At 34.1% G+C, this 27,420-nt stretch overlaps 2 protein-coding genes across 2 annotated transcripts; one reads left to right on the forward strand and one right to left on the reverse strand.

Moving 5' to 3' along the window:
- Positions 1 to 5,583: 5,583 nt before the first annotated feature.
- LOC146924625 (uncharacterized) lies at positions 5,584 to 7,173 on the reverse strand. Its single transcript, XM_085710952.1, has 3 exons — positions 6,637 to 7,173; positions 6,365 to 6,553; positions 5,584 to 5,746 (listed from the first exon to the last, which is right to left on the reverse strand). Exons 1-3 carry the CDS (start codon positions 7,081 to 7,083, stop codon positions 5,606 to 5,608), a joined length of 777 nt encoding a protein of 258 aa, XP_085567078.1. The 5' UTR covers positions 7,084 to 7,173; the 3' UTR covers positions 5,584 to 5,605.
- A 9,232-nt stretch (positions 7,174 to 16,405) lies between these two features.
- LOC146924626 (uncharacterized) lies at positions 16,406 to 20,528 on the forward strand. Its single transcript, XM_085709568.1, has 2 exons — positions 16,406 to 18,157; positions 19,734 to 20,528. Exon 1 carries the CDS (start codon positions 17,474 to 17,476, stop codon positions 18,095 to 18,097), a length of 624 nt encoding a protein of 207 aa, XP_085565694.1. The 5' UTR covers positions 16,406 to 17,473; the 3' UTR covers positions 18,098 to 18,157; positions 19,734 to 20,528.
- The last annotated feature ends 6,892 nt before the right edge of the window (positions 20,529 to 27,420 follow it).

Here is a 27,420-nt window from a genome sequence, read left to right on the forward strand (position 1 = left end):
CAACACCAATACAACTTTAATATTTTAGTTTTTTTTTTTAATTTAGTCTCACATGTTCTAAAACATCAATAATATTGTTATCCTATTGGTTTGTTTTGGGTTTTCCCAAGCATTTTAGGTAACTATTAAGCTTTTAATTTAGAAAATTATTGTTTTTTTTTTTACAAATTTGTTTGTATGGTTTAATTGATTTGATTAAACTATCAAAGAGTAATACTAATGTTTTTTTTTTTTTTTGATAAAAGTGATATCATCTATTAGATCATTGTATTAGCCAATTTTTTAATGGGCTAATTGTTAAAATTATTAAACTCAATTACTGCCATCGAACGACACAACGACATGATCATCGTCCTTATGAATGTGTAGATGTGACAACCCAAAATCTATATTAACATTAACATCTGCACATCAATAAGGAACGGAACCATGTCATTGAGACCGTGATAGACACATCTCCATGTATATATACTTGGGAGAACATCGTGATGTTATATATATAGAATAACTCCACCTATGTTATATATCTTGACTAGTGATTTGGGACTAAAACACCATATATTTCTACTATCTACGATCTACACCTCACTTGCCACTTGTACTCAATGCTAAAAAACTTGCGCAACAATTTCTCATCGCTTTTCATAGCTAGTAAATTTTCTTTTGTTGTTGTGTGAGAAGTATAAGAGAAATTAAAAGGAGGCTCCGACAAGTTCCATATGCAAAGCTTTTTGTGCTGCTAAATTAATGGTATTTTGTTTGTGAGTTCATAGTGTTCTGTTTAAATTGCCAACATACTATCAAGAGCCAGGTTGAATCAAGATGACATCAAGTTCAAATTCAGCAAGTGCAATCAACATTTTAATGCCATATCTAAGAAAAGGGAGAAGAAGATAAAGGTGTACAAATTGGAAACCTATATGAATTGAACCAAGCACCCGGAGCATGTTATACACTATACACATACACAAACTTTCTAAACAGTAATTCTGAAGGAACGTCAGAATCCACAATGTGTCAAACGTCAAATCCCCAAAGGCTTTGTTTGCGAGTTTGAAGGGGAAGGGAGGGGAGGGCTTTGAAATATACTTTCCTCAAGCACAAACAATTTAATGATCAGCTTCAGAAAAGATTGATAACTAAGAAACCAATCCTGCATTAATATAATGAAATCAAATCACCCTAATAGTCCTACTGAAGCAAGGCTTCAGATTCAGCAAAGAGTTTGATCTAAACAAGTCTTGGCAAGAAACGAGTTACGACATATCTTTATCAATTGGTTCTCTGACAAGTTATAAACATTGAAATAGTTATTAGTTGTAAGTGAAATCACAACAAAGATAGAGCGAGTTCTGTGAACCCTACTACAATTATCCTATAAGAAATTGATTGTAATAACTTTAGTCATTAGCCTAAAGACATATTTTGCTGATTAGACAAATTATATAGCTCATATTGTTAAATGAATTTAAATTTTATCGAATTTAAATTTTATCTCAAAAACTATTTTAGTTCCTAGAACTAATTAGTAATCTTTAAGTCCTTAATTTTATACTGTTAATTTGTTTTTTCTTCCAAATTTCTATATTTTGTCGGTTCAACCGGAAGAATACACTCCAATCATGAACTTGATGTGGCACTGCAGCGACAACCCTAGCGTTTAACGACTCTGGCTTCCTTCCAGTATCGATTAGCACGATTGACAGCGGTGTCTGTATTTAACATTTATGTCTGGTCATGATCAAAATCATCATTGATACAACAATTTTGCATTAGCAGTTCCACTTTAGCTTCCTTATCTTTCAAATATTTTTGTCTAACCTCTTTATATAGTTGCTTTCCCATAACGTATAAGACTTGACAATTCACATAAGTTATGATCAAATTGTACTAAAGCCTCTATACTTTGAACTTTATGTCTAAGCAAAAGATATTGTTTATTTGGTTATGACTAATCTCAATGATCGTGAAAGTGTACTCAACATTCTTGATGATAGAGTTGCATCATCAAAGTATATATTTAAAGTATTGAAGATTGCTGAACCTGAATTTTTAGGGTATTGTTGCATTTACGCGGTCAAATAATTTTATGTATCAGATTAGTTTAGTGGTCGTAAGATCATCTCTTTCTTACGGAACCTAATCAACAAAAAATTAGCAGGCATAAACAAAACAATTAGGTTCAAGTGGTGAATGAGTTTCACTAAGGACGAATTGTTCAGAAGAACTAAGTTCGATTCATTAGAGGAACAATTTTTTGTCAAACTTTACTTCACTCAAAGGCGAACTCCAGATTACTAGAGTCTCTTTCCCTTGAGAACTGGAGTGATAACAATAAAAATAGCAGGCATAGCTGACAACAACGATCACAACCAACACAAACAATAAAACGAATAAAAGCTATAAATAGGACAACGCTAAAACATTACCTGACAGGCAACACCAACACAAAAATAACAACAATATCCAACGGCTTCAAAAAGTGTGACATGAACATATCCTTTGTTTTGATATCTCAACTACATCGTCAAAAGTGCGACTTCTTTTCATCAATCATTGTTTGGGAATTGGAATAGGCGCACTCTGTTGGAATATTTTATTATTTAATAATATTCCAATATCATTATGTGGGCAAATATCGTAATAATAATTATATTAGCTATTTATCAATTGTGAGCCTTAATTGATTAGTGATCAAATTAAGTAATAAGGCTATTAGATTTCTAATTAGATAATTAATTAAATATTTAATTAGTTGATATGGACTCAATGAGTGGATGTCTGGATGACCCATTAACGGAATAATGGGAAACCCTAATGCCATCCAATATAAAAGAGGCTATGGTCCCCAATATACCGTACACGGCAAACTCTCTCTTCTCCCCATCTGAAGAGAACTTGAGGCATAAAGGTACTAGTTGAGGAAGAACCAAATCAGCCGCCGCTAACATATGTTGTGTATTTCAGATCGTTTCTCCTCGTTGTTGTTGAGAGGGATGTCATCAAAGCTTCATCCAGGTATTCCTAATACCTAATTCTTAATATTCTTGATAAATCAAACATGTCGTAGATCCGATCATAATCATGTTCAATGTTTTGTTTGCTTCCGCTATTCATTCTGAATTTGAACATGCTTTATGAAATCTGTTTTTATTATTAAGACCTAAATTTCCAACACACTCAAGATTGGATGCGGTCATGTTCAGTCAACACCTTTGATCCATCCAATCAAGATCGAGCGATTCAGATCTAAATTTAGAGGTTGAAATCTAAACCATCTGATCTTGATCGATTGACCTCGAATTCACTGATATCAAGACTGTATCGATTTTTGGATTGCATCTAAACTTGATCTCATTGTTTGTGTGTCCTCTGTTATACACCCTCCGGTCACTATTATAAGCAAAAAACTACATTTTAGATTCATTCATTAAATGATGTATGTGGTTCATACATCATTTAATGAATGAATCTAAAATGTAGTTTTTTGTTTATAATAGTGACCGGAGGGTGTATAAAATTGCAATGAAAAATTATACTAATAATTGGGATACATAATTATTTTTGTATAGTCTATTTTCAATATACCTAAATTAACTTCAAAACTATTAATTATTATTTGGTTATTAAAAATATATCTTACGTAAAAAGAAATAGAAGCAGAAAGTATCAAAACTTGAAATCAGAAAACCCAAAACCCAAAGCAAAAAAGTTTTGGTAAAAAAATTTTAGACTCAATTTATACCATCACAAACAATGTCGTGACTCAACACATCAATATCCACATACAACACAAATTCTACATTGCATGCATGTAGGACTATTGAATGTAGGACTATTGAGTAAAGTCATTGGGACAGTAAAATTTACAATAACTCCATCCAAGTATATCATTCGGTAACATATACTTTCAATTTATAACCACTTCCCCTCACGGTTTCACCAATTCTCCCCGATGTGGGACTCGGTGTTAGTGTTTACACATATAATTCATCAATCTTGTTAGTTTTCAAGTTTCTAACAACATCACCATCATAAGGATGAAAAGTTCTCACATGAATCCTCATATCAACAATTCCATTCCTTTCCCATCTCATCTCATCAATAACTCATCCATAATACAATCCATACTTATTGGCTATTGAGGTTAAACAAATGTCTGGAGAAATATTTATTTCACAAAACAAATATTCGTTTGACTGTTGTGAAGACATTCGTGAATTCACCTCGACAATCTAATCGGCAAACAACAAAATGAATTAAGATACACAAAATGTACAAATAGGATGCATCCAAAGTTAGCACCAGCTGATCAGCACTTGAGTGATGTGAAATACATGAATACAAAGTTCTAAATTCTTGTTGATATTAACTTTGCTCAAGCACAAACAAATTAATGATCAGCTTCAAAAAACACCTGATTTTCAGTTTTGGTCCAAAACAGTTACCGCCGGAGCATAGATTTCAATCCATAGTTGTATATCGCATCTTCAAGGAAAGACTACTACATACACAAAGTGTGCCCAAAGCTAGTGTTGTGGCGCAAGAAACATTATTGGATCTTAGAGTTGGCCTCGTAGGTCGAAGAGACAAAATGTGTGCATTTGCACAAAAAAACTACTACTCTCTATTTTAAGGCTATGAAGTTGAAAAGGAATAAGGTGGATGTGGATCGCTAGCTGGATGAATCAAATTGTGGCAGTTGGAGGGTACCTAGAATTTGTGAATGTAGAATTATCTCTGAGTGAGAGACATATTTTAAGGTCTATTAGGTAAAACTTTGAGTGAGAAACAGAAGAGGCAGTATTTGTAGTAAAGATGCAGTATTATCTAAGTTAGTATTTGTATTCTAGAATTGCAGTGAAGTATAAGTTATTGTGAAGGTGATTGTGAAGTTGAAGTTATTTCTATCTCCCTTAGTTATTGTGATGTTTAAGCCATCATCATTGTTATAATTGTATTAACCTCTTTGATGATGAAAGAGAAGAGGATAAGAAGGAAGCAAAGGAAAAGGATGCGTCTAAAAAGCCCGCCGAGAAGAAAGAAAGTAAACATTCTTTTTAGTCTTAATGTAAAAAAATTACTTGTTCAATTTGCCTTGTTCTTTTGGTGTGGTAGGAAATGTTTTGTTACATGATTGAAAGTTATGGAGACTTAAGACATACTCATAAAGACTACCTTTCTAAATCTATTTTCTTGCTTGAACTGTTTGAAACTCATCATTTTCTTTTTTTTCTTAGGCAAGTCTTCCATTCTGCTTGATGTTAAGCCTTGGGACCATAGTTACATAATTCACTTAGCGCCCTAGGAACCGCGAACCGGGTTCAGCGAACCGGTTCGCGGTACTTTGGCGACCCGGTTCTCTCATAATTCTCTCAGAATTCGCAGGAACCAAGGTACCAAAGCGTACCTGTGATACATATTTCACAAGGCAATGAAACAATCTATTAATGATACTATTTGAGCAGATTATTAAACTGATAGATTGGTTTGAGTGACAACCAAATGCTACTACAAATGAAAACAGACAAGATTTTTCCAAACTAAAACAGAATATAAACAAAAGTGATCCTCCCCAAGGAATCAATTAAACATACTGATTCTTCTACACCAACTTGTAGTAACAATTGTTTGCACATATTAGAACCTCATATCCCTTGCCACATGGACACTTGAAAGTAAGGCTTAAACACTTATCAATCCACTCTACACTAACAGCTTCTTCATAATCATTTCCCAATTCATCCTACAAAAACAAAAATGAACTCATTCAGCATGAAACAACAATTAATCTTGAAAGTCATGAATATAGTTTTAACTTGTCGCCACAACTACATTGCAAACACAATTGCAGCCGCATTTTAGAGGATTTTTAGGTTTCTACAAGGGCATCACAACTACAATTTTAGTCACATCAGCCGCATTTTCCCACAATGTAAAGGTTCACAGTGTGACCACAAGTGCAACTGCAATCGCAATTTAAAACCATGATTACAAGTGCAACTATGATCACATCAACCATTTATTATGATTCTAAGCCAAACTCCCAGATCCTACATAACTAAGTGGGAATAAAGGTAGCTACACTACACTTCAGAAACTATAATTAAATGTGTCATCTTCAATAAAGTTCTGTTTTAAAAAATTTCATTTTTACCCTTTAACATGAAGCTTCTCACATATTGGTAAATTAAAAGCCAAAGGAAAAGTTCACTGAAGGGAAGCACAACACACAGTTGATCAAATAACCTTTTTACTTCAGATATATATATGTTAATAAGGGAAAGTCTAGATACTTATTACATTCTTCTACATTATTTATGCAGATATTCTGATATACCAGTCAAAGATTCAAGACATGTACCTGAGATATGACTTTTTCATCTTCAGCAACAAAAGAGTAAAGAGAGTGTTCTTGTTCTTGTTCTTTTTCATCTTCGGCATCAGGAGAGGGCTCTTGTTCTTGTTCTTTTTCTTTTTCTTCCTCGTCTTCCATAACTTCATCCCACACTTTCTTCATTTCTTTTAACCGATCCTTCATCCTTTTAAGCTTCTACAAAAATCAAAGAAAACCCATGATTCCAAATATAAAAAAAGATTACTTTTTTAGCAAGAAACACAAGTTTCAATACATACCATTGAATCAGATTCAGGGGTGGTTTTTTCAGCAGAGTTCAAATAACAAGAAACTGCTTCTTTAACCTCAGAAGGATCAATAACTTCAGATATACATCTCCTGATTGGAGGCAGAGGCGGCAAACTAGTCGACAACACTTTAACCGGCATAAATTGATTCGGCAAGGTGCATGGGTCAGAGACACAGCTGCGAAGAGCATTGCCACGGAGATTGAAAGGAAGTGTAATGGCAGAGAAGCCATTATGGGTGATATTGCTTCCGTTGAAAGAATGCTTCTTGGATGATAGTTGGTCAGCAGAAGATGATGATGGTGAACGGCGTTTGACAGAGTTGTTGTGAGTGTGAATAGTGTGATGGTGAAGCATTGATGATGTTGGAATAATCATGGATTGTTTCTGTTTGTGAGGGATCAACATGGATTCTGGTTGAATCTGTAAATCACCCATTCTTCTGAATTGTTTTTAGATTTGAATTTGAATTTTGGTTGTAAAGTAAGTGTGAGTGGCAAAGAGTTATGAAAAAAGAGGGAAGGTTAGATTATATATATAGGAGATAGGATTGGACATTACTATGTCCCAACATTTTTCATTTGTATTTGTGCCTACCTAAGCCTTCTTCGTAAGTGAGTGATTTTTTAATGCTTTTAATTTCCGAGACACTTGTAATGTCCAATATTAGAGCGCTCAGATGATGACAGTATATTAAAACTTAGTTAAAACTATTTAGAAAAAAAAAACTTTACTTAAAAGTCTTTTTTTTAAGATGCAAAAACAATTTTACCAAAAAGGATCACACCACAAGTATAAGGTATACTTTGTTGGTGCAAAATCCTTTATACTTTGTCTCTTCACATGTTGTTACTAGGTATGTTCTGTTCTCTTCATTTTTGTTCCTCAATAAATTAGTGTTTTTTATTGATTGAAATATGAGTTTGTTTTTGCTTAATTTTATTATTATTTGCTAATTGTGATTTGGTAGTTCATTTTCCTTACTTTGACTTTGGGGTATAGCAAAATCGAGTTTGAAATGGTGATTTTCTCATGAGAAATAGGACAATGGAACAAAAAAGTTGTGTTCTGTCCAAACAGTTTTACACAATCTGCACATGAAAACGTTCTGTATTTCCCTTTCAACAACTAGTTAGTATTTTAGTGTATGACCCTTTCAACAATGATGAAAAATGTGAACTCATTAATTTATTGCTGCTCAAAACGAGAAGGAAAAAAGGATGTAAGTCTGCTTCCAATCAATATGAATTGGAACAGGCACCCAAAGCATTGTATACACTCACTACACATACACTAACAATGATTTTGGAGGAGCATCATAATCAACAATGTGTTAAAACGTCCAACTAAGAAACCAAGCCTGCATTATTAATAATGTAATCAAATCACCTTAATAGTCTTATTGAAGCAAGACTTCAGATTCAGCAAAGAGTTTGATGTAAACAAGCCTTGGGCAAGAAACAAGTTACTAGATTGCAGATCTTATCAATTGGTTCTCTGACAAATTATAAACATTGAACTTGTTTATTAGTAATAAGTGAAAACCACAACAAAGATAGAGAGAGTTTTATGAACTCTACCACAATTACCCTATATAAGAAATTGATTGAAATTAGTTGAGTAGTCATTAGCCTTAGGATGTTATCTTGCCTATTTCTCCCCTCATAAAATACAGGCATATTTTGCTCATTAGACAAGACAAATGAGATAGTTCAAATCGTTAAATAGGCTTAGAACTCATCTCAAAAGTTATCTTAAAGGATGAGGTCGCCAAAAATATTTATACATCCAATATTAAAGTTTTTCCACTACACTTATATAAGTTTTACACTATCGGTGTATACAAAATAAATCCAATAATTTATTAATAAAAACTTATATGACAAGCGTTTAATTAAGTTGTTTAACCAAACAATCTAAGAATTTTTTTTCTGCCCCTATCACCAAAAAAAATGATATGTCTGCCCCTACTTGAAAACAATTGATCAAAATGCCCTTGTTCTTCAGTTGAATTGGCGAGCATAGCTGCGCAGACTTTTCTCTGAACATTCGGCCAGTTCTTCAAACAAGATGGCGAGCATGATTTTTTTAAAGTTTTTTTCATGTTCTTATTTTGATTTGGCGATCATTGAAAAAATTTAAAAAAAAATTTATTTAAAGTGCGCAGGCTTTTCTATGTAATGTCATGTTCTTTAAGGAAAAAAAAATTTAAAAAAAAAAAAAAAGAAGCAATGCTCGCCATATGTTATGTATCTTTACTAGCAATGTGGGATTAAAACACCATATTTCTACTCTCTTCTACTTCCACACGTCACTCACTTGCTCGCCACTTATAATATTAACATCACTAATTCACTATACTACTTACTAGTTACTTCCACTTCAATGATCGAATTGTTAAATTAGATTATTGTGCTAACTGATGGAGAAAGTGCACAACAGAACATTGAAAAATGTTGAATCATCTCTTTCTTGCAAATCTTGATCAACAAAAAATCAGCAAGAATAAATAAATAAAATATTAAACTCTTTGCTGATTTTGTAATTAAATTCCATACGGTGTGATTTCAGTTCTCAGAATAAATAAAATAATTTGAACCATTAATTACAACAGTTCCGTAGTAGCACAATGGATGGCTACGGAAACTAATTTTTATATTTTGATATAAATGGCCTTTTGGTTTGAGTTATGTGGGAGGATATTGATTTTCTTTCACTAGAAGTAAAATTGTGATGTCATTCATTTAATTTTTATTACTTTTGAGTTTTTGGTAAAAAATAAGTAAAGGAATTTCATCTTATATAATTTAATTTTGGTTTAGATGAACTTTTTTTTTTTTTTTTAACTAATCTAGTGCATTGAATTCACTTTTTAAAGTGTATAAGTGGGGTGTTCAAGTTTTGAACTTTGTCCCTATATAATACAATGTATTGTTCCTACAAACCAATTAATATTCACATGATCAAATTACACTAAAGTATTATATCATAAACCATATTTGGATTCAACTTATTGACCTCTAAATCTTTTACAATAGTTTCTTTTATAGTTCTCTTAGGTCTTCCTCTACCTCTTTTGACCCAACTCTCCTCCATCTAATCTACTCTTCTTACGACGTCATCTACATGTTTTCTCTCTACATGTCCAGACCATTTAAGCCTATTTGATGTGTTAATTTAGTGGTAAGAGCTTAGTCTTATAATTTTAAGGAACGAAATTCAAATCCCTCAAAGACGGTTAAAAAATTATCATTATTGTCAATTTAATCAATAATAATTTCTTAATTTTCCAATACAAAATATCTTATTATACTTTTGGTCCTTTAGTTTTATTTTAGTGCCTACAAAATTTGTTCATATAAAATATGTCCTTGTTATATCTTGTAATATTTATTTTAGTCTTTTATCTCTCTAACATCAGAGGAACTAAAATCAAATATTTATATATTATAGAGATCAATTCTAATATAGTTAAATTTTGCATACGGAAAAGAAAAATATACTTTTATGCAGACAAAAAACAAATAATGATATATTTGTTTGGGAAGAGGAGAAGGTTATGGAGTCTTGTTCTTTATTGTTTTTTTTTTTTATCGCATGATAATATGGCAGATAAATGTATTTGGAAATATTATCAACATGAAGGACATTCAGTTAAAAAAAGAAGTTTACCATGTTCTGAGACAAAATGAGCAGCTGGACTGTACCCCGCTGTAGAGTTAGTTTGGAACAAAACAGTATCTCTTAAAGTATTTCTTCTTGCATGGAGAACTTTGAATAAGAGGATTCCGATCAAAGACAATTAGCCTCGTCGTGGGGTTGTTCTTTCGGGCTCTTTTTTGTTTTCTGATGGGCGAAAAAGAGGAATATATAAATCATTTGTTATCAGAATATGATTTATTTAGAAGCATTTGGACTTGTGTTTTATATTGGTTGGTGATTTCTTCTGTTCTTCTGGGAGATGTCTCCATGCACACAATGCAATTTGGTGGTTCTCATTTGTTCATGAGGGATATTAGTCAATGTTTTCATGTGATCTGGTTGACTTGTCGTTGGGTCATTTGGAAGGAGAGGAACTCTCGTATCTTCTCCAAAAGAAAATCAAAAGAATTGTCTTTTTTATCACTTTCTTGATAAGATTAAGCTTCATTTTTTGTGGCTGTTAAAGGCGCACACACGAAATATTAAGAAGTGGACAATTGTGAGTACGAGTCCACCCTAAGAAATTAAATATCCTTGTTCTATTTTACCATTTTAATTGTATTTACATGACAATTCTTTTATATTGTTAATGCATATTGAATAGACTCTAAAATAGTCCAAAAATACTGTTTAGATACTTTTATGAAAAAGTACCACGAATTTATATTGTTAATGCATATTAAATAGACTCTAAAATAGTCCAAAATTGTTTAGATACTTTTATGAAAAAGTACCACGAATAGACACAAAGAATAAAAGATAACAGTGGTCTCTATGTATATTATAGTTTATTTTGCGTTGAATGACAAGTCTTCCGCAGTAGCTCATCTTGGATAATTCGATAATTGAATTCCGGGTTCGATTCCCGGCTGCGGATTTTTTTAATTTTTATTTTTATTTTTTTAAAATAAACACTTTTCTTGTTCCAAAGCAATCTTTCAATGGTTTTATTGTGATTATTAATGAACACTCGAAATTTCATTGTCTTTAATTTATTGCTTAAATCAGAAACTTATTTGTTTGATCATATATCCAATTTTGGGAGATTGTTATCATTTTGTCCAAAAAAAATGTCATACATCTACTATTTTTACTTGAATAAATAGACTATTTAGTTCGCAAACTGTCAACATTTCGCAAATTTAGTCTCTAAACTATTAAAATCAATTTCTTAAAAAAAAACATTAAAATCAAATAAAAGATTCATAAGTTATTCTCTCATCTAACTATTTAGCCCTTTATTAATAAAATAACTATTTAGTCCCTCATTCATGATACAGTAGTTTAAAGACTAAATTGATGTATTTTTCATATCTTTAGGATATTTTAGTTGATTTTAATAGTTTAGGGATTAACTTGATAAAAGAATGCTAGTTTAGGGATCAAATTGACCGTTTATTTATTTTTGTTTATGCTATTTTATGTGAACTTTGTATCCTCTGCGAGCAAATTTAGAGACTAATCTTTCAAAAAATACTCTCATCAATAGATTTAACATTGTTGCACTCTCCTGATTGTATTCAAACTAAAGATATCTGATCAAGGTAGAAGAGATTTTTTACCATCTCATTAAAACGTTTTTCAGTTATTTTTATTTATATTAAAAACATATATAAAACAAATTTATCAACACATTTCATGCAACATACTACATAAAAATTTAAAATAGCATATTGAAAAATAGTGATTAAAATTAAAATGCTAAAGTTTCAGGTCAAACAAATGTCCAAATCAGAATATTCATGACTTACTTGTATAAAAGGGTGGCATAATATATATATATATATATATATATATATATATATATATATATATATATATATATATAGGGTTTTGCTACAAGCCACCCTTTGGTGGTGTCTTTTAACAAGTCACACCTTAAGGTGTGATTTTCACTTTTTAGTTATAACTTTGCTAAAAGACACCTTCATAAAAGGTGTCTTCTATCATAACCCATATATATATATATATATATATATATATATATATATATATATATATATATATATATATATATATCATCACCCTGTCGTGGTTTTTAAAGGCTATTTCATAATCAATGGTCCTGCCTAATTTTGGTGGATCCATTCAAATTTTACAATACTGACGACATCTAGGGGTGTTCGCGGTGCGGTTTGGTTCGGTTTTGAGCAAAAAAGTCATCCAAACCGCGAGATAAAAAAGCATGCGGTTTGGTTTGGTTCGGTTGATTTTTTAAAAGTCATCCAAACCAAACCAAACCAAACCAATGCGGTTTGGATTGGTTCGGTTTGTGCGGTTTATCGCGAGATAAAAAAATATTACATTAACTCTAATATTGCCAACTTGTTACAAAATAAACATAGGACATTTTATTTTGATGTTTATATGATAAAATATTAGGTAAAACTTATATCAAAATAGGTAAAATTAAGAAAAAACATAAGCATGAAACAAATTATTGGGAAGTAAAGAAAACAAATTCATCACTGGAAATGAATTGAAAGAGATGGAAAGGAATTATAATCAAACCTGATGGTGCAACGATGGAAAAATCGAATCAAAAGAGATTATTCTTGAGCTATGTAATTGGGCTAGTACATATTTAAGTAATATTCATTATTCTTGCGGTTTGGTTTGGTTTGGTTCGGTTGCTGAGATGCAAACCGCAAACCGAATCGAACCACGCGGTTCAGTGCAAAAGTCATCCGAATTCATCCGAACCAAGTGCGGTTTTTTGCGGTTTCGGTTTGGATTGGTTTGGTTTGCGGTTTTTCTATTGGGTTGGTTCGGTTTTGAACACCCCTAACGACATCTATTATCTGTCCCTCATGCATGACCAGAATTTTTCTAAATATAAGTTTGAATATTTTAATGACCCATCATATTTAAGTTCAAGATAGTAAACTCATTTTCAGTTAATAAAATTAATTAGTCCATCGTTAATGAAGTTGAGTCCAACGAAAATGACTAAACTATCATGACTGACTAAAAATATGTCTCAAATATGATTGCATATGGGCCATTTTTCTTAATTTTTGTGTAAAATTAATTTTCTTTCTTTCCTTGTTAAGTCACTACTTTGTGTTTTTAAATATATATACACCATTAGGCCGACATCATTTTCCATCCATTTCTGGTATATATTTTCAATTTTTCATACAAAGAATGTGACACCACTCAACATCAATATTATGCTCAAGGTGATTTATAATTTGGTGAATATTATGCACAATGTTGTATATTTTGGTGGATATATCCCTGTAACTGTTTTTATTTAAATATAAATAAACTTATCTGACAAGAAAATAAATCATTTATTAATTTGACACAAAAGTTAAAATAAAGTACCCTCATGTGACATTTTTTTTCTTATTAAATCGAACCTGATTTAAAGAGGAATCGGTGCATAAAGATCAATTTCTAGGAAATATCTATCAATCAGTAAGGGCCCCAAAGCATGGCTCTACCTCTTAATTATCACTACCTTTAACGTGAGCTAGGGTTCCCACTATGCTGCAGCACTACGAAAATCACCAAGACTCTTTCTACGTAATGATGATAACTTTTTTTACTCAATAATGAATGTTTAATATCATACGATACGAGAGAATTTTTTTTTCTGCCCCTATCACCAAAAAAATTGATATGTCTGCCCCTAGTTGAAAACTATTGATACAAATGCCCCTATTCTCCATTTCACTTGGCAAGCATACCCATTTTTTCCACGAAATTTTTTTTACTGCCCCTATGACCAAAAAAATTGATATATTTGCCCCTAGTTGAAAATTATTGTTGTAAATGCCCTTGTTCTTCTTTTCATTTGGCGAACATGTCATTTTTTCAACTTTTCTGTGTACAACTCTGTGCGTTCTGAATTTAAGTTGGCGAGTAGGAATTTTTTAAGTTTTTTTTTCTTGTTCTTTATTTCAAATGGCGAGCATGATTTTTTCTTTTAATTTTTTTTTTTTGTGTTCTATCTTTTAAATGGCGAGCATGCCATTGTTATATTAACATATTTGGTGCCATGAACATATTTTGTCAAACCAACCACTGCAACGTGTGTAATGTGAACAGCCCTAGCTACTTGCTTGCTGTAACTTTTTTAATTTTCTCAATGCTACCTACCATGTTTGTATTTTGTAGATATAAAATTGCTTTTTATACAGCAATGGCATGCTCGCCATTTTATATGAAGTACAAAAATGGCATGCTCGCCGTTTTGTATATGGAGGGAGGGATAAAAAATTAGCTTGCTCGCCAATTGAATTTACAAACATGAAAAAAAACTTAAAATAATGTTGCTCGCCAAATTAAATGTAGAGCTCACTCAGACCATGCAGAAGATGTTTGAAAAAAATGCATGTTCGCCAAATGAAAAGAAGAACAAGGGCATTTACAACAATAATTTTCAACTAGGGACAGATATATCAATTTTTTTGGTCATAAGGGCAGTAAAAAAAATTCTTTTTTTCCACACTCTCTGCAAGCTTGCAGGCTTTAGCTGAACATGCCATTTTTTATATATTTTTTTCCTGTTCTTTGTTTGACATGGCGAACATGCCATTTTTTATTTTTTATTTTTTTGTTTTGTTCTACTTTTGACATGGCGAACATGCTCTTTCAATTAGATAAAGACAGTAATATTGTGGGAATCACGAAGGCAACTTCTTTCAATTAGTTTTTTAATTAGTTACGTGCAACTGGTATTGGAAGTTATATATAAGAACACATGTACAAGTACAAATCAATGAGCATCCATTAATCCCATTCATTACTTCAATATGGCATGCTCGCCATTTTAAATAAAGAGCAAAAAAAAAAAAACTAAAATGGCTAGTTCGCCATTCAAAATAAAGAACGTGAAGAAAAAACCAAAAAAAAAAATGTTCGCCAACTAAAATGTAAAGCAGCACAGAAGTTCAGAAAAAAGCCTGCAAGATGTTGAAAAAATGGTTATGCTCGCCAACTTAAATAAAGAACAAGGGTATTTGTATCAATAGTTTTCAACTAGGGGCATACATATCAATTTTTTTGGTCATAGGGGCAGTAAAAAAAAATCTCTACGATACGATTAACTATATTTAGCATAGCATTTGACATTCTAAATATTGTTACATAAATAAAATTGTTGGAAGATTGGTGATAACTTTTTGATAAATATTTGGCACACTATTTGGTCCCAACCTACCCGACAGTAACACAAACGAATTATTATGAAGACTAAAGAGAGATTTTATGATGAAGTCTTTTTAAAGATTATAGTAATATTTTAGTAAAATTTGTTTATTTTTAGAGACATAAAGTCATTGATTTGGTAACCTTGCTCTTAGACCGACTCTCTCTTTGGTTTAGATGTTAGGACATTTCACGGATAGAATAATCTTAGTATCATGATCTTATATTGATGCTTGATAAGTGCTAAAAAGTGTTAATTTCGTGTTATATTTTAAGCACTTTTTGTTACTTGTTTTGCAAGTTATTGAAGGAAAAGCCGAGAAATTAGCGTTAAATGCCTTATTACGCTTTATATATCTTACTCTATCCTTTTATGCAGAAATTTACCCCAAGACACTGAGCAAAGACCAAAAATCATGAAAAAGTGCAAATTAGCAAAAGCTGGTTTTGAAGAATTCGCTATTAGCGTGTTCCACGCTATTAGCGAAATTGGTCCAGAGAGGTACGCCATTAGCGTACCTGGAGCGAAGCAGAAGCTGGGTTTGAAGAAATACGCTATTCGCGTATATTACGCTATTAGCGTAAAAGCTCCAGAAAATCACGCTATTAGCGTGATTTGGGCGAAGCAGGGCAAAAGGAGCAACGTGGCAGAATCTCATTGGCCACCATTTAGGCCGACCAACCACGCTAATAGCGTATATTTCGCTATTAGCGTAGGTGTAAAAAACTCAGCCCTTTAAAATAGAAGTTTAGCCTCACTCAAGTGGCCCACTTGCTATTTATGTAAGATATTTATGTAAGATATTTATGTAAGATATTATTAGATATTATGTTAGATATTATTTTTAGATATTTTGGGGCTTGCTTTATTATATATATTAGTAGTTCATTAGGGGAAATTATTGGATAGTCTTAGAACTTAGTTAGTTTTTCATAGCTTTTCTCTTAGTTTTCATTGTAATATCTTAGAGAGAAAATAGGGTAGATCATATGAAGTGAGAGTGATTTTGGAAGTTGGATCCTTATTCCTTTGTTGAGACATCACAAGTGTAATGGTTCCTTCCTTTTCAATCCATCCTTGCAAGGCTTCCATGATGATGTGTAGCTAAACACTCTTTGTTGGGATGAGAGGTACTTGATTCTTGCTAACATGTAATCTTTTGATCTTGCAAAATATGATTCTAGCAATTTATATTCAATATTGTTGTTATTCTTGTGTTAATGCTTTCAATGAGATTCAAGATGATTTGGACACAAACTCTTGAATCTAGAGCTAGAGTAGCAATATATCTTAGGTTATATCATTCTTGACAAGTTTGTTAATCTTGTGATAATCACCATAATCAAGAGTTAAATGCTTTCGGATACTTAATCAGGCTGGACACGGTCGATTAGGTTATTCGATCGACTTTGTTATCGTTTAAGGGATTTGGACACGAATGTTTAAACGATACCTTAGAATTAATTATATCGCTTTGGACACGAAGGATAGTTTAGAATTGATTGTGATAATGTTGTTTATAAAGCTAGAATTCGTATGGATCATTAGTTTACGTGTGACGCTTGGTTAAGGAACGCTACTCCTAACAAGTTTCAATCCTTATTAATCTCATCTTTTACTTTTTGCATTTAGTTAACATAGTTGTAAATTCAAACAAACAATCACCCTTTTTACTTAGAATGATATTTGATGTTGAAATATCCGTGATGTCGCACTAATCCCTGTGGAGACGATACAAATACTTATCTTGTTTTTGATGCAAAACTACTTCATCAAAATGGCGCCGTCGCCGGGGAATGGTGTTTAGATATCATAGATAGAACGATTGATTTATTGTTTTAAGTATTCGTACATATTCCGTAAATATTTTTCTTTACTTAATAGTTGTTACCACTAACCCCTCTTTGATAAACAAAGAAAAGTTTCTTGTTAGTTGTTTCCATTTCAGATCATCACCTAGACAAAATCATGGCTGATCATGGTTATAACAACTTCTACACTCCACCCGAGTATGAACCATATCAACAGCATCAGCAATATCCTTTTGAAGATGAACGAATGACCAATGTGGAAAATACTTTGAATATCTTCATGCAACAATCCATGATAAACATGCAAAATACCAACCAAAGATTGAGGAATTTATCAATTCAGTTGGAGATGATTCAAGCTAAAATCATGGATAATCAAGTCAACATTCAATCCACTCATGACGGAGAGATTGTTGGAGAAGGTGTTGTTGAACTTGAGGAAGATGCAATAGTAGAGGAATGTGGTCCACCACATGAAATCGAACTTCCTCAAGAAAGGTCATTTACTAAAGAGGACAAAACTGTTGATAGCGGAGAAGTGATAGAGGTGGTAGAGAGTAAGGAACGGTTACTTAGCAAGGAAGAAACATTTGAACAAAAGAGGAAGAAAGTGAGCAAGGCTGAAATTGACCGGGTCATTGATGAAATTTTCGCCTTGTTCAAATCAAAGTTAAGGAGGACATGGACTCCACATCATCTGTATCTTAAGTTCATGGAATTCCTCCCGAAAAGAAGGAATACAAAGGATGATGTATTGTCCGTCTCATTTTGGCCACCCTAACGAAAAAGGCGTCGAGCTAACGACGTTAAACAAGCGCTTGTTGGGAGGCAACCCAACTTGGTAAGTTCTCTTACTGTTAAAATAATGTGTTAGCACTTTTGGTTAATTTAGTACTTCATATTATTGTGGAAGTCTTTTGTATCACTCTTGCTTAATTTCAAATCTCAGATGATTGGTAATGATTCATAGTTGTGATCAAAAGCGCAAAGCCAAGGTACAAGTTTCCAGTTTTTCTAGGTTTTTACTCGAATATGGAACGGGTACTTTGTGTAAATTTCATGTCATTTAGTTCTTCGCAATAATGTGTTTGTTTGTGAACCACTTAGTTCTAGCCTAAAAGTGAGGAAACCTCAAGTGTTTGTACATATGCAAGGAGACCGGATTCATTGTTTAACTCGATTGTGTTATTTTAAATCCAATAATTGTTTTGAATTGTGTGAAGGCATGGAAGTGATCAAGGCACATTTTTTGTTAATGAGTGAAACATACTTGACCACAAATAGCCTACTTTGTGAGAAGAGCGAGTATTTGCTAACCCACTTGAGCCAAATGAATCGGAGTCCTCAATTACGAACTGTCAATTCATAAGCACAATGCTTGATGAATTTGCCTTTAAAACTTTTCAATATCCAGTTCATTTTTGACACACTTTAAGACTCTGATATGTTTTTAATTATTGAACCCTAAACCTTCAATGTTTATTTGTCTCTTTTGCCTTAGAGTAAGGGAACATTCAAATAGGGTGTATTTTGATTCAAGTTGGGGAGAGAAGGTAGATGTAAATCTTTTGTCAAGTATAATGGTGTAATTTTATCTTTGATCAAGACAATATGTTGTTGTAAATATAAAAAGAAAAGAAAAACAATGTGTACATGAAAAGAAAAAGAAAAAGAGAAAAAGAAAGAAAAATCCAAAAAGAAAATAAGTTGTCAAGATCAAAGTTTGTCATGTTTAAGCACCAAGGGTTTGTGATGATTGGTAGGAAAGATTGTGGATTTTAATGGTTGATACAAGAAATGTTTCTCTTTGATAGGCTTTTTGATTTCAATTGCCCCACAAATGACATTTCTTTTGTAGCCAAGCCAAGTTATAACCCTCAAAGACCTTTTGATCCATGTTTTCATGCCTTTTGAAATGATATTTGGATGGACACATAACTTGATTGGAATGTTAACTTGATTGCCGGATGTGTGTTCATAACCCTCATTTTTATGTTTTCAATTGTTTATCTACTTTCAAAGAAGTGTGTTAGGTGTGGTTCGTGAATAATTATATTATTGTCTTGAAATATTTGATACGAACTTTGTACTTAGGACTCATCTCATGTTGGTAGTAGAATTTTAGATTAGTTGGAAACTTAGACTTGCCCGCGCATTCACTTTTAAATCATTCGTCTGAGAAAGTTTTCAAAACCTTTTGTACTTGTGTCTTGTCATTTACTTGTTTGATCTTTTGTTTGAGGACAAACAAAGAGTTAAGTTGGGGAGAGTTTGATAAGTGCTAAAAAGTGTTAATTTCGTGTTATATTTTAAGCACTTTTTGTTACTTGTTTTGCAAGTTATTGAAGGAAAAGCCGAGAAATTAGCGTTAAATGCCTTATTACGCTTTATATATCTTACTCTATCCTTTTATGCAGAAATTTACCCCAAGACACTGAGCAAAGACCAAAAATCATGAAAAAGTGCAAATTAGCAAAAGCTGGTTTTGAAGAATTCGCTATTAGCGTGTTCCACGCTATTAGCGAAATTGGTCCAGAGAGGTACGCCATTAGCGTACCTGGAGCGAAGCAGAAGCTGGGTTTGAAGAAATACGCTATTCGCGTATATTACGCTATTAGCGTAAAAGCTCCAGAAAATCACGCTATTAGCGTGATTTGGGCGAAGCAGGGCAAAAGGAGCAACGTGGCAGAATCTCATTGGCCACCATTTAGGCCGACCAACCACGCTAATAGCGTATATTTCGCTATTAGCGTAGGTGTAAAAAACTCAGCCCTTTAAAATAGAAGTTTAGCCTCACTCAAGTGGCCCACTTGCTATTTATGTAAGATATTTATGTAAGATATTTATGTAAGATATTATTAGATATTATGTTAGATATTATTTTTAGATATTTTGGGGCTTGCTTTATTATATATATTAGTAGTTCATTAGGGGAAATTATTGGATAGTCTTAGAACTTAGTTAGTTTTTCATAGCTTTTCTCTTAGTTTTCATTGTAATATCTTAGAGAGAAAATAGGGTAGATCATATGAAGTGAGAGTGATTTTGGAAGTTGGATCCTTATTCCTTTGTTGAGACATCACAAGTGTAATGGTTCCTTCCTTTTCAATCCATCCTTGCAAGGCTTCCATGATGATGTGTAGCTAAACACTCTTTGTTGGGATGAGAGGTACTTGATTCTTGCTAACATGTAATCTTTTGATCTTGCAAAATATGATTCTAGCAATTTATATTCAATATTGTTGTTATTCTTGTGTTAATGCTTTCAATGAGATTCAAGATGATTTGGACACAAACTCTTGAATCTAGAGCTAGAGTAGCAATATATCTTAGGTTATATCATTCTTGACAAGTTTGTTAATCTTGTGATAATCACCATAATCAAGAGTTAAATGCTTTCGGATACTTAATCAGGCTGGACACGGTCGATTAGGTTATTCGATCGACTTTGTTATCGTTTAAGGGATTTGGACACGAATGTTTAAACGATACCTTAGAATTAATTATATCGCTTTGGACACGAAGGATAGTTTAGAATTGATTGTGATAATGTTGTTTATAAAGCTAGAATTCGTATGGATCATTAGTTTACGTGTGACGCTTGGTTAAGGAACGCTACTCCTAACAAGTTTCAATCCTTATTAATCTCATCTTTTACTTTTTGCATTTAGTTAACATAGTTGTAAATTCAAACAAACAATCACCCTTTTTACTTAGAATGATATTTGATGTTGAAATATCCGTGATGTCGCACTAATCCCTGTGGAGACGATACAAATACTTATCTTGTTTTTGATGCAAAACTACTTCATCAATGCTAGGGGAGGCATGTGGAATGAACTATTGATAAATAAGAAGGGAGAATAAAAATGTTAGTGTTTATCGAGTATGTGATGAACGATTTTCTAATATGAATAAGCTAAAGATTATGGTCTCTACGAATTTCATTGAAAGTTAGGAATTTTATATGGCGACTAGGTTGTAATGTTTACTCAATATAGACCAAAGCTAAAGAGTAAACAAATTGATTGTCTTGCTCAGCCAACATATAATGTTGAAGGAAGATGAAATTATGGATATTTCTGAAAGCTTTGATTCCTTAATGCAAAGGGTTGTTGATGTTTTTTATAGGTTCGAACGCATTTTGATAAGGATAATTTGACTAGGTTTGAGATGGTATCATGATTTATACGGAAGAAAATGAATTTGAAAATCTAACAAGTAAAAAGGAAAAAGCTGCTTGGTACGATGGCAGAGAAACGAAAAGCAACGAATGAATTATATCCATTAGATTATTTATAATAGCCATTGGATTAGATTTTGATTTTAACTTTTATTTATTTCAAATAACGGTTGTGGAAAGTCCATGCATAGCATTTATGGACGTGTTAAAGTTGATATTAGTTTAGAGACAAGGGCATTAACTTTCTATAAGTTCACAGAATGTCAAAGGTCTGACGGAGCAGGTTTAGTAAGGTGGTGGACTGAGATTGACCCTACAGAAGTTAACACTAATGGGTCCAAAAATGAGCGGGTCAAAAATAAGAACGATGTTTTTGCTCCGAACCATACAAAGTCGGATCAAATTAATCAAGCGTTGGTAGAAGGTATGACAGAGAGGGATAGATTCTTGTTTGAACATGGCGGGGGTGCAGAAGCATACTGGGCACTGATTGAAAAAGAAGCACAAGAAGCTAGGTTGAGCCCACAAAGTTCAATGGTGGGAGAAAACAATAAAGTGCCACATGGTGACAAGAATGAAGTCACGTGGAAAGAAGGAATGGAAGGGGGCAGCATGGTCCCACGTGTACAGACAAGGGTAGCAAATCAAGGACAGCTTGTTTTACACAATAATCTTCAGCAGACAAGGGACCCACACGGTCAGCCTTTATTGCAGTCAGTATTGGTTAATGATAAAAAGAAAATGTCAGCACCTGATTTTCGTCAACTATTTGGCAATAAGTCAGCAGAGAATAATGTTGCTTTTAAGGTGAGTAAAGCTCTTTTGCAGGTGCAAACAGTGGAGAACAGTCAAAATGTAATTAATGTGCAATCAACAGTGATGTCCCCTGTTTTTAAGGCTGTGGATTATCGTGCTCTCTTTGACTCTACCACCAATAAAGACAAAAATGTGCAGCCAAGCAGAGCCAAGCCAGTCAGGAAGGATAAAGCACCAGCTCACTTCCAACCAAACAACAAGCAGCGCAAGTTTACACTGGCACGCAACCCTGTGCAGCCTGGTTCTTTCATGGCTAGTGCACGTGGGGCCAACAGAACAGGTGGGCAGCAGGAGGAGCTCAAAGAAGGGCCTAAAAAGAGGCCCAGAACTGATATTGCTAAAGAAGGTGATCAAGGAAAGGAGGACATGCAAGTAGAAAGAGCTAGAAATAATAATGATGTAATTGTTCTTAGAAATAATCCTGTTTTTGAGGGTAATGATATATCGGCGGGTCCTGGTCACCAGGCCTGCCGGGAAAAATGAGTCTCGTCAGTTGGAACTGTCGGGGCCTGGGAAGCCCGAGTGTAGTTCCAAAAATCAAATTCCTTGTACGGTACTACAATCCCAGTATCCTTTTTCTAAGTGAGACGTTGATCCACACTAATAAAATCGAGGAATTCCGTTATTTATTGGGTTTTGATTATTGTTTTTCTCCGGATAGGATAGGAAGAGGTGGAGGCATCGCTTTGTTTTGGCGAAAAACAATTAATTGGAATATTTTCAACTATTCGTCTAATCATATTAGTGCAAGAATTGAAGAGGGTAACCATGGCCCTTGGATACTAACAAGGTTTTATGGATATCCGGAAAGTGGGAGAAGAAGGGAATCTTGGAATTTTATACGAAGTCTTGCCAGGAATATCAATCTCCCATGGTGCATTTTTGGTGATTTCAACGATATCTTGCATGCCCAAGAGAAAAAAGGGCGTGCGATTAGGCCAAATTGGCTTATTCGTGGTTTTAGACAAGCTATTCAGGAAGCTGGCCTCATTGACATTCATATGGAGGGTTACCCGTACACTTGGTTCAAAAGCTTAGGTACCCCTCGAGCCGTGGAGGAAAAGTTAGATCGAGCATTAGCTAATGAAGCTTGGATGCAATTGTTTCCACATGTCAGATTAGAGAATCTTGCTGCCCCTTCTTCTGATCATTTTCCAATTTTGCTTGAAAGAACACCAGTGGTGCGCCCTACTCGAATAAAAAGAACTTTCAAGTTTGAGAATGCTTGGAGAATAGAAGAAGGAGTGAATGAGGTTGTTAAAGATAGTTGGCAGAGTAATAGTGGTTCAGATGTCATTCATAAGTTGTCAGCCTGTGCGGATGATCTTTCGCAATGGAGTAAATCTCATTGCAACAAACTTCGTATAGACATTGAAGTGTGTCGAAAGGAGTTGAACCGGAGTCGAGGTGTTGGAGGAATTCAAGATGAACTTCATTTTGAGACCTTGAGGAAGAAACTTGATCATTTACTCATCCAAGATGATATGTATTGGAGGCAAAGGCCAAAACGCATTGGTATCGAGATGGGGGTTTGAATACAAAGTTTTTTTCACGCTGCAGCAACATCTAGGAAAAAAGTTAACAGGATTTTAGCTTTGGAAAATGATGATGGTGTGCGTATTTCTGACGAGGTGGGAATGCGCTCAATTGCAAAAAATTACTTTGAGGAATTATTTCAGGAAAAGGAGAGCTCTCGTAATCCGGTCGTCAATTTGCTAAGTCAGGTCATCAGTATAGAGGATAACGAGCAACTAACAGCTCCTTTTTGTATTAAAGAATTCAAAGAAGCGATGTTTTCTATGCACCCTGACAAATGTCCAGGACCAGACGGCTTTAATCCAGGTTTTTATCAGCATTTTTGGAACACGTGTAGTGATGATATCTTCCATGAATGTTGTCAATGGCTTAATGAAGGTCATTTTCCGCCGTCTCTGAATTCCACAAACATAGCCTTGATACCAAAAGGTTCAGAACAGAGATCTATGAAAGATTGGAGGCCCATAGCACTTTGTAATGTGTTGTATAAGTTGTTGGCTAAAGTCTTAGCCAATCGTCTAAAATTGATTCTGCATAAGTGTATTGCAGATACTCAGTCTGCTTTTGTACCGGGTAGATCTATTTTGGACAATGCACTAGTGGCAATAGAAGTGGTGCATTACATGAATACTAAACCACGAGGAAAGGACAAAAGTGTGGCACTAAAGCTGGACATAAGTAAAGCTTATGATAGGATAGATTGGTCCTACCTTAAAGATGTGATGCATAAGATGGGTTTCTCTGACAAGTGGATTAGTTGGATTATGATGTGTGTTGAGACAGTTGATTATTCAGTTATTGTGAACAAAGACATGGTAGGCCCTATCATCCCAGGGAGAGGATTACGGCAGGGTGATCCTTTGTCGCCATATTTGTTTATTCTTTGTGCTGAAGGATTGTCAGCTTTAATCAGAAATGCTGAATCACGAGGAGAACTCCAAGGGATTCGAATTTGCAACTCTGCTCCCGTAGTCTCTCATTTACTCTTTGCCGATGACTGCTTTTTGTTCTTCAAAGCAGACGAGAACCAGGCAAATGTGATGAAGCAAATCTTATTGAAGTACGAGGAAGCTTCAGGGCAAGCGATTAGTCTCCCCAAATCAGAAATATTTTATAGCAAGAATGTTGAGCAGCCACTCCAACAGGTCATCACAGATATTCTAGGGGTGCGTGCGGTTTTAGGCACCGGAAAGTATCTTGGACTGCCATCTATGGTGGGGCGTAACAAAAAAGCAACGTTTAGTTTTATCAAGGATAGAGTGTGGCAAAGGATAAGCAGTTGGAGCAGCAAGTGCTTATCCAAAGCAGGGAGGGAAGTCATGATCAAGTCTGTCCTTCAAGCTATTCCTTCATATGTTATGAGTATCTTCAGACTGCCAAATACATTATTAGACGAAATTGAAAAGATGATGAATGCATTCTGGTGGGGACATGGAGGTGCAAGCAACAAAGGTCTGCATTGGTTATCCTGGGAAAAGTTATCAGTGCACAAAAACCATGGAGGTATGGGCTTCAAAGATCTGGCAGCCTTTAATGTTGCAATGCTTGGAAAACAGGGTTGGAAGCTACAAACTGATTCAGATAGTTTAGTTTCACGACTTTTTAAATCCAAGTATTATCCGAATAGCAGTTACTTGAATTCGAAATGGGGCCATAACCCAAGTTTTGTGTGGCGCAGTATCCATAGCGCGAAGGTGGTTGTCAGGCAAGGTGCTCGTTGGAAAATTGGGTCTGGATTTAATATTCCTATTATTGGTGAACCTTGGATAGAGACAGGATTGAGTATCCCTCTTGTTAGCCCTGGTGCCATGGACCTTCAAAACTACTCTGTGGGGCATTTGATTGATCAAAGTAATAAAGTCTGGAATGAACAGCTAATAAGGCAATTATTTTTAGCAGAAACAACTCAAAGTATTTTGAATACTCCTTTATATTCGCAAGTGCATACCGATGGTTTACTCGGGAAGGCCGAGAAGAATGGCTGTTACTCGGTCAAAAGTGCCTACCGTATATGTATTGAAGATATTGCAAACAATGCTCATCTGCGGAAACCAGGATATTAGAGTGGTATATGGAGATTGAAAGTACCCCCAAGAGTGAAGAATTTAGTGTGGAGAGTGTGTAGAGAATGCTTCCCTACAAGGGTAAGGTTGATAAGTAGAGGAGTTAATTGTCCATCAGCTTGTGTTAAGTGTGATGATCCACATGAGGATAGCTATCACATATTTTTTCATTGCACGACTGCCATAGATGCTTGGAACGCTGCAAATGTCTGGCATTTGATTGCACCATCCCTGAATCAGTTTGATAATGCACCAGACATTATATTCAATCTATTGCAAAAGTTGTCGGCAAGTCAAATGGAGAGTATTGTTACAATAATGTGGAGTATCTGGAAGTCCCGTAATTTAAAGCTGTGGCAACAGGTGTCAGAGTCGACAGTTACAATTCTGGAAAGAGCTAAGCATCTCCTAGAAGGATGGAGGAAGGCGAATCGAAAGCAGGGTCTCTTAGGTCAGCCTCACTCACCTACAAGCACAGGTCCTCAATCTCAGGGTGGTCAGAATACGGATAACAGGCAAGGTAGTACCCGATGGAGGAAACCAAGGAGTGGTAGACTCAAATGCAATGTCGATGCCTCTTTTTCTACATCCAGTAATAAAGTAGGCATAGGCATGTGTATTCGCAATTCAGAAGGAAATCACGTTCGTTCCAAGACCATGTGGTTTTCACCACTATGTCCAGTTGACATTGGAGAAGCTTTGGGACTTTATCATGCAATTCGGTGGATTAATGAACTTCAGCTCACAAATGTTGATTTTGAGGTAGATTCGAAAACAGTAGCTGATTATTTTAACAAAGGCAGAGGAGATAGCACCGAATTTGGATCCATTATGGATAAAAGTATCCAGATTTGTAATACCTTTTTAACAAACTCTCATGTTGAGTTTATTAGGAGGCAAGCAAATGAGGTTGCTCATGAGTTAGCTAAGGCAGCCACATTATTACCTAGCTTCCACATCTTTGATGAAATTCCAACATGTATTACTAATTTAATTTCTAATGAAATGATATAAGTTATTTTCCCTAAAAAAAAAAAAAAAACTTTTATTTATTTCAAAAATATAAACCACAACCACCGTTTATCGTGTGCAGGTCGTACTTGTATCAATTGCACCATATAGCAAAGCTGAAGTAAAAATGATCACAAATGACAAGCTCCTAACTTGTGCATTAGAAATTCCAACCCTCTTCAAAGTATGCTCTAAAATGGGAGATAATATTTGAACATTTAAAAATTGATATTTTCTTTACTAGCGATATGGGACTAAAACACCATACTTCTAGTGCTTTTTTTAGCCCACTTATCTTTGATTGAATATTCCAGAAGGAAAAGTAATTGAGATGGCAATCGATCTTTTTATATATAAAGAAAAAGAAATCCTGAAGTGAAAAAGTGTTTTTTGGTGTGGTAGGAAATGTATTGTTACATGGTTGAAAGTTATGGAGACTTAACTTAGGACAGACTCATAAAGACTATATGTATAAATATATTTTCTTGCTTGAAC

The sequence above is a fragment of the Medicago sativa genome, chromosome 5, assembly GCF_051527215.1.
Source record: "Medicago sativa cultivar Bolivia chromosome 5, Bolivia_mono, whole genome shotgun sequence".
Taxonomy (NCBI): domain Eukaryota; kingdom Viridiplantae; phylum Streptophyta; class Magnoliopsida; order Fabales; family Fabaceae; genus Medicago; species Medicago sativa.

Excerpts from the sequence above, each read along its gene's own strand:
- LOC146924625 (XM_085710952.1), bottom strand. The coding sequence starts at position 7,083 with ATGGGTGATTTACAGATTCAACCAGAATCCATGTTGATCCCTCACAAA. Across the intron at positions 6,554-6,636 it reads CCCCTGAATCTGATTCAATG|AAGCTTAAAAGGATGAAGGA; the intron begins GTATGTATTGAA and ends TGATTTTTGTAG. Across the intron at positions 5,747-6,364 it reads ATGAAAAAGTCATATCTCAG|GATGAATTGGGAAATGATTA; the intron begins GTACATGTCTTG and ends TTGTTTTTGTAG.
- LOC146924626 (XM_085709568.1), top strand. The coding sequence starts at position 17,474 with ATGGCTGATCATGGTTATAACAACTTCTACACTCCACCCGAGTATGAA.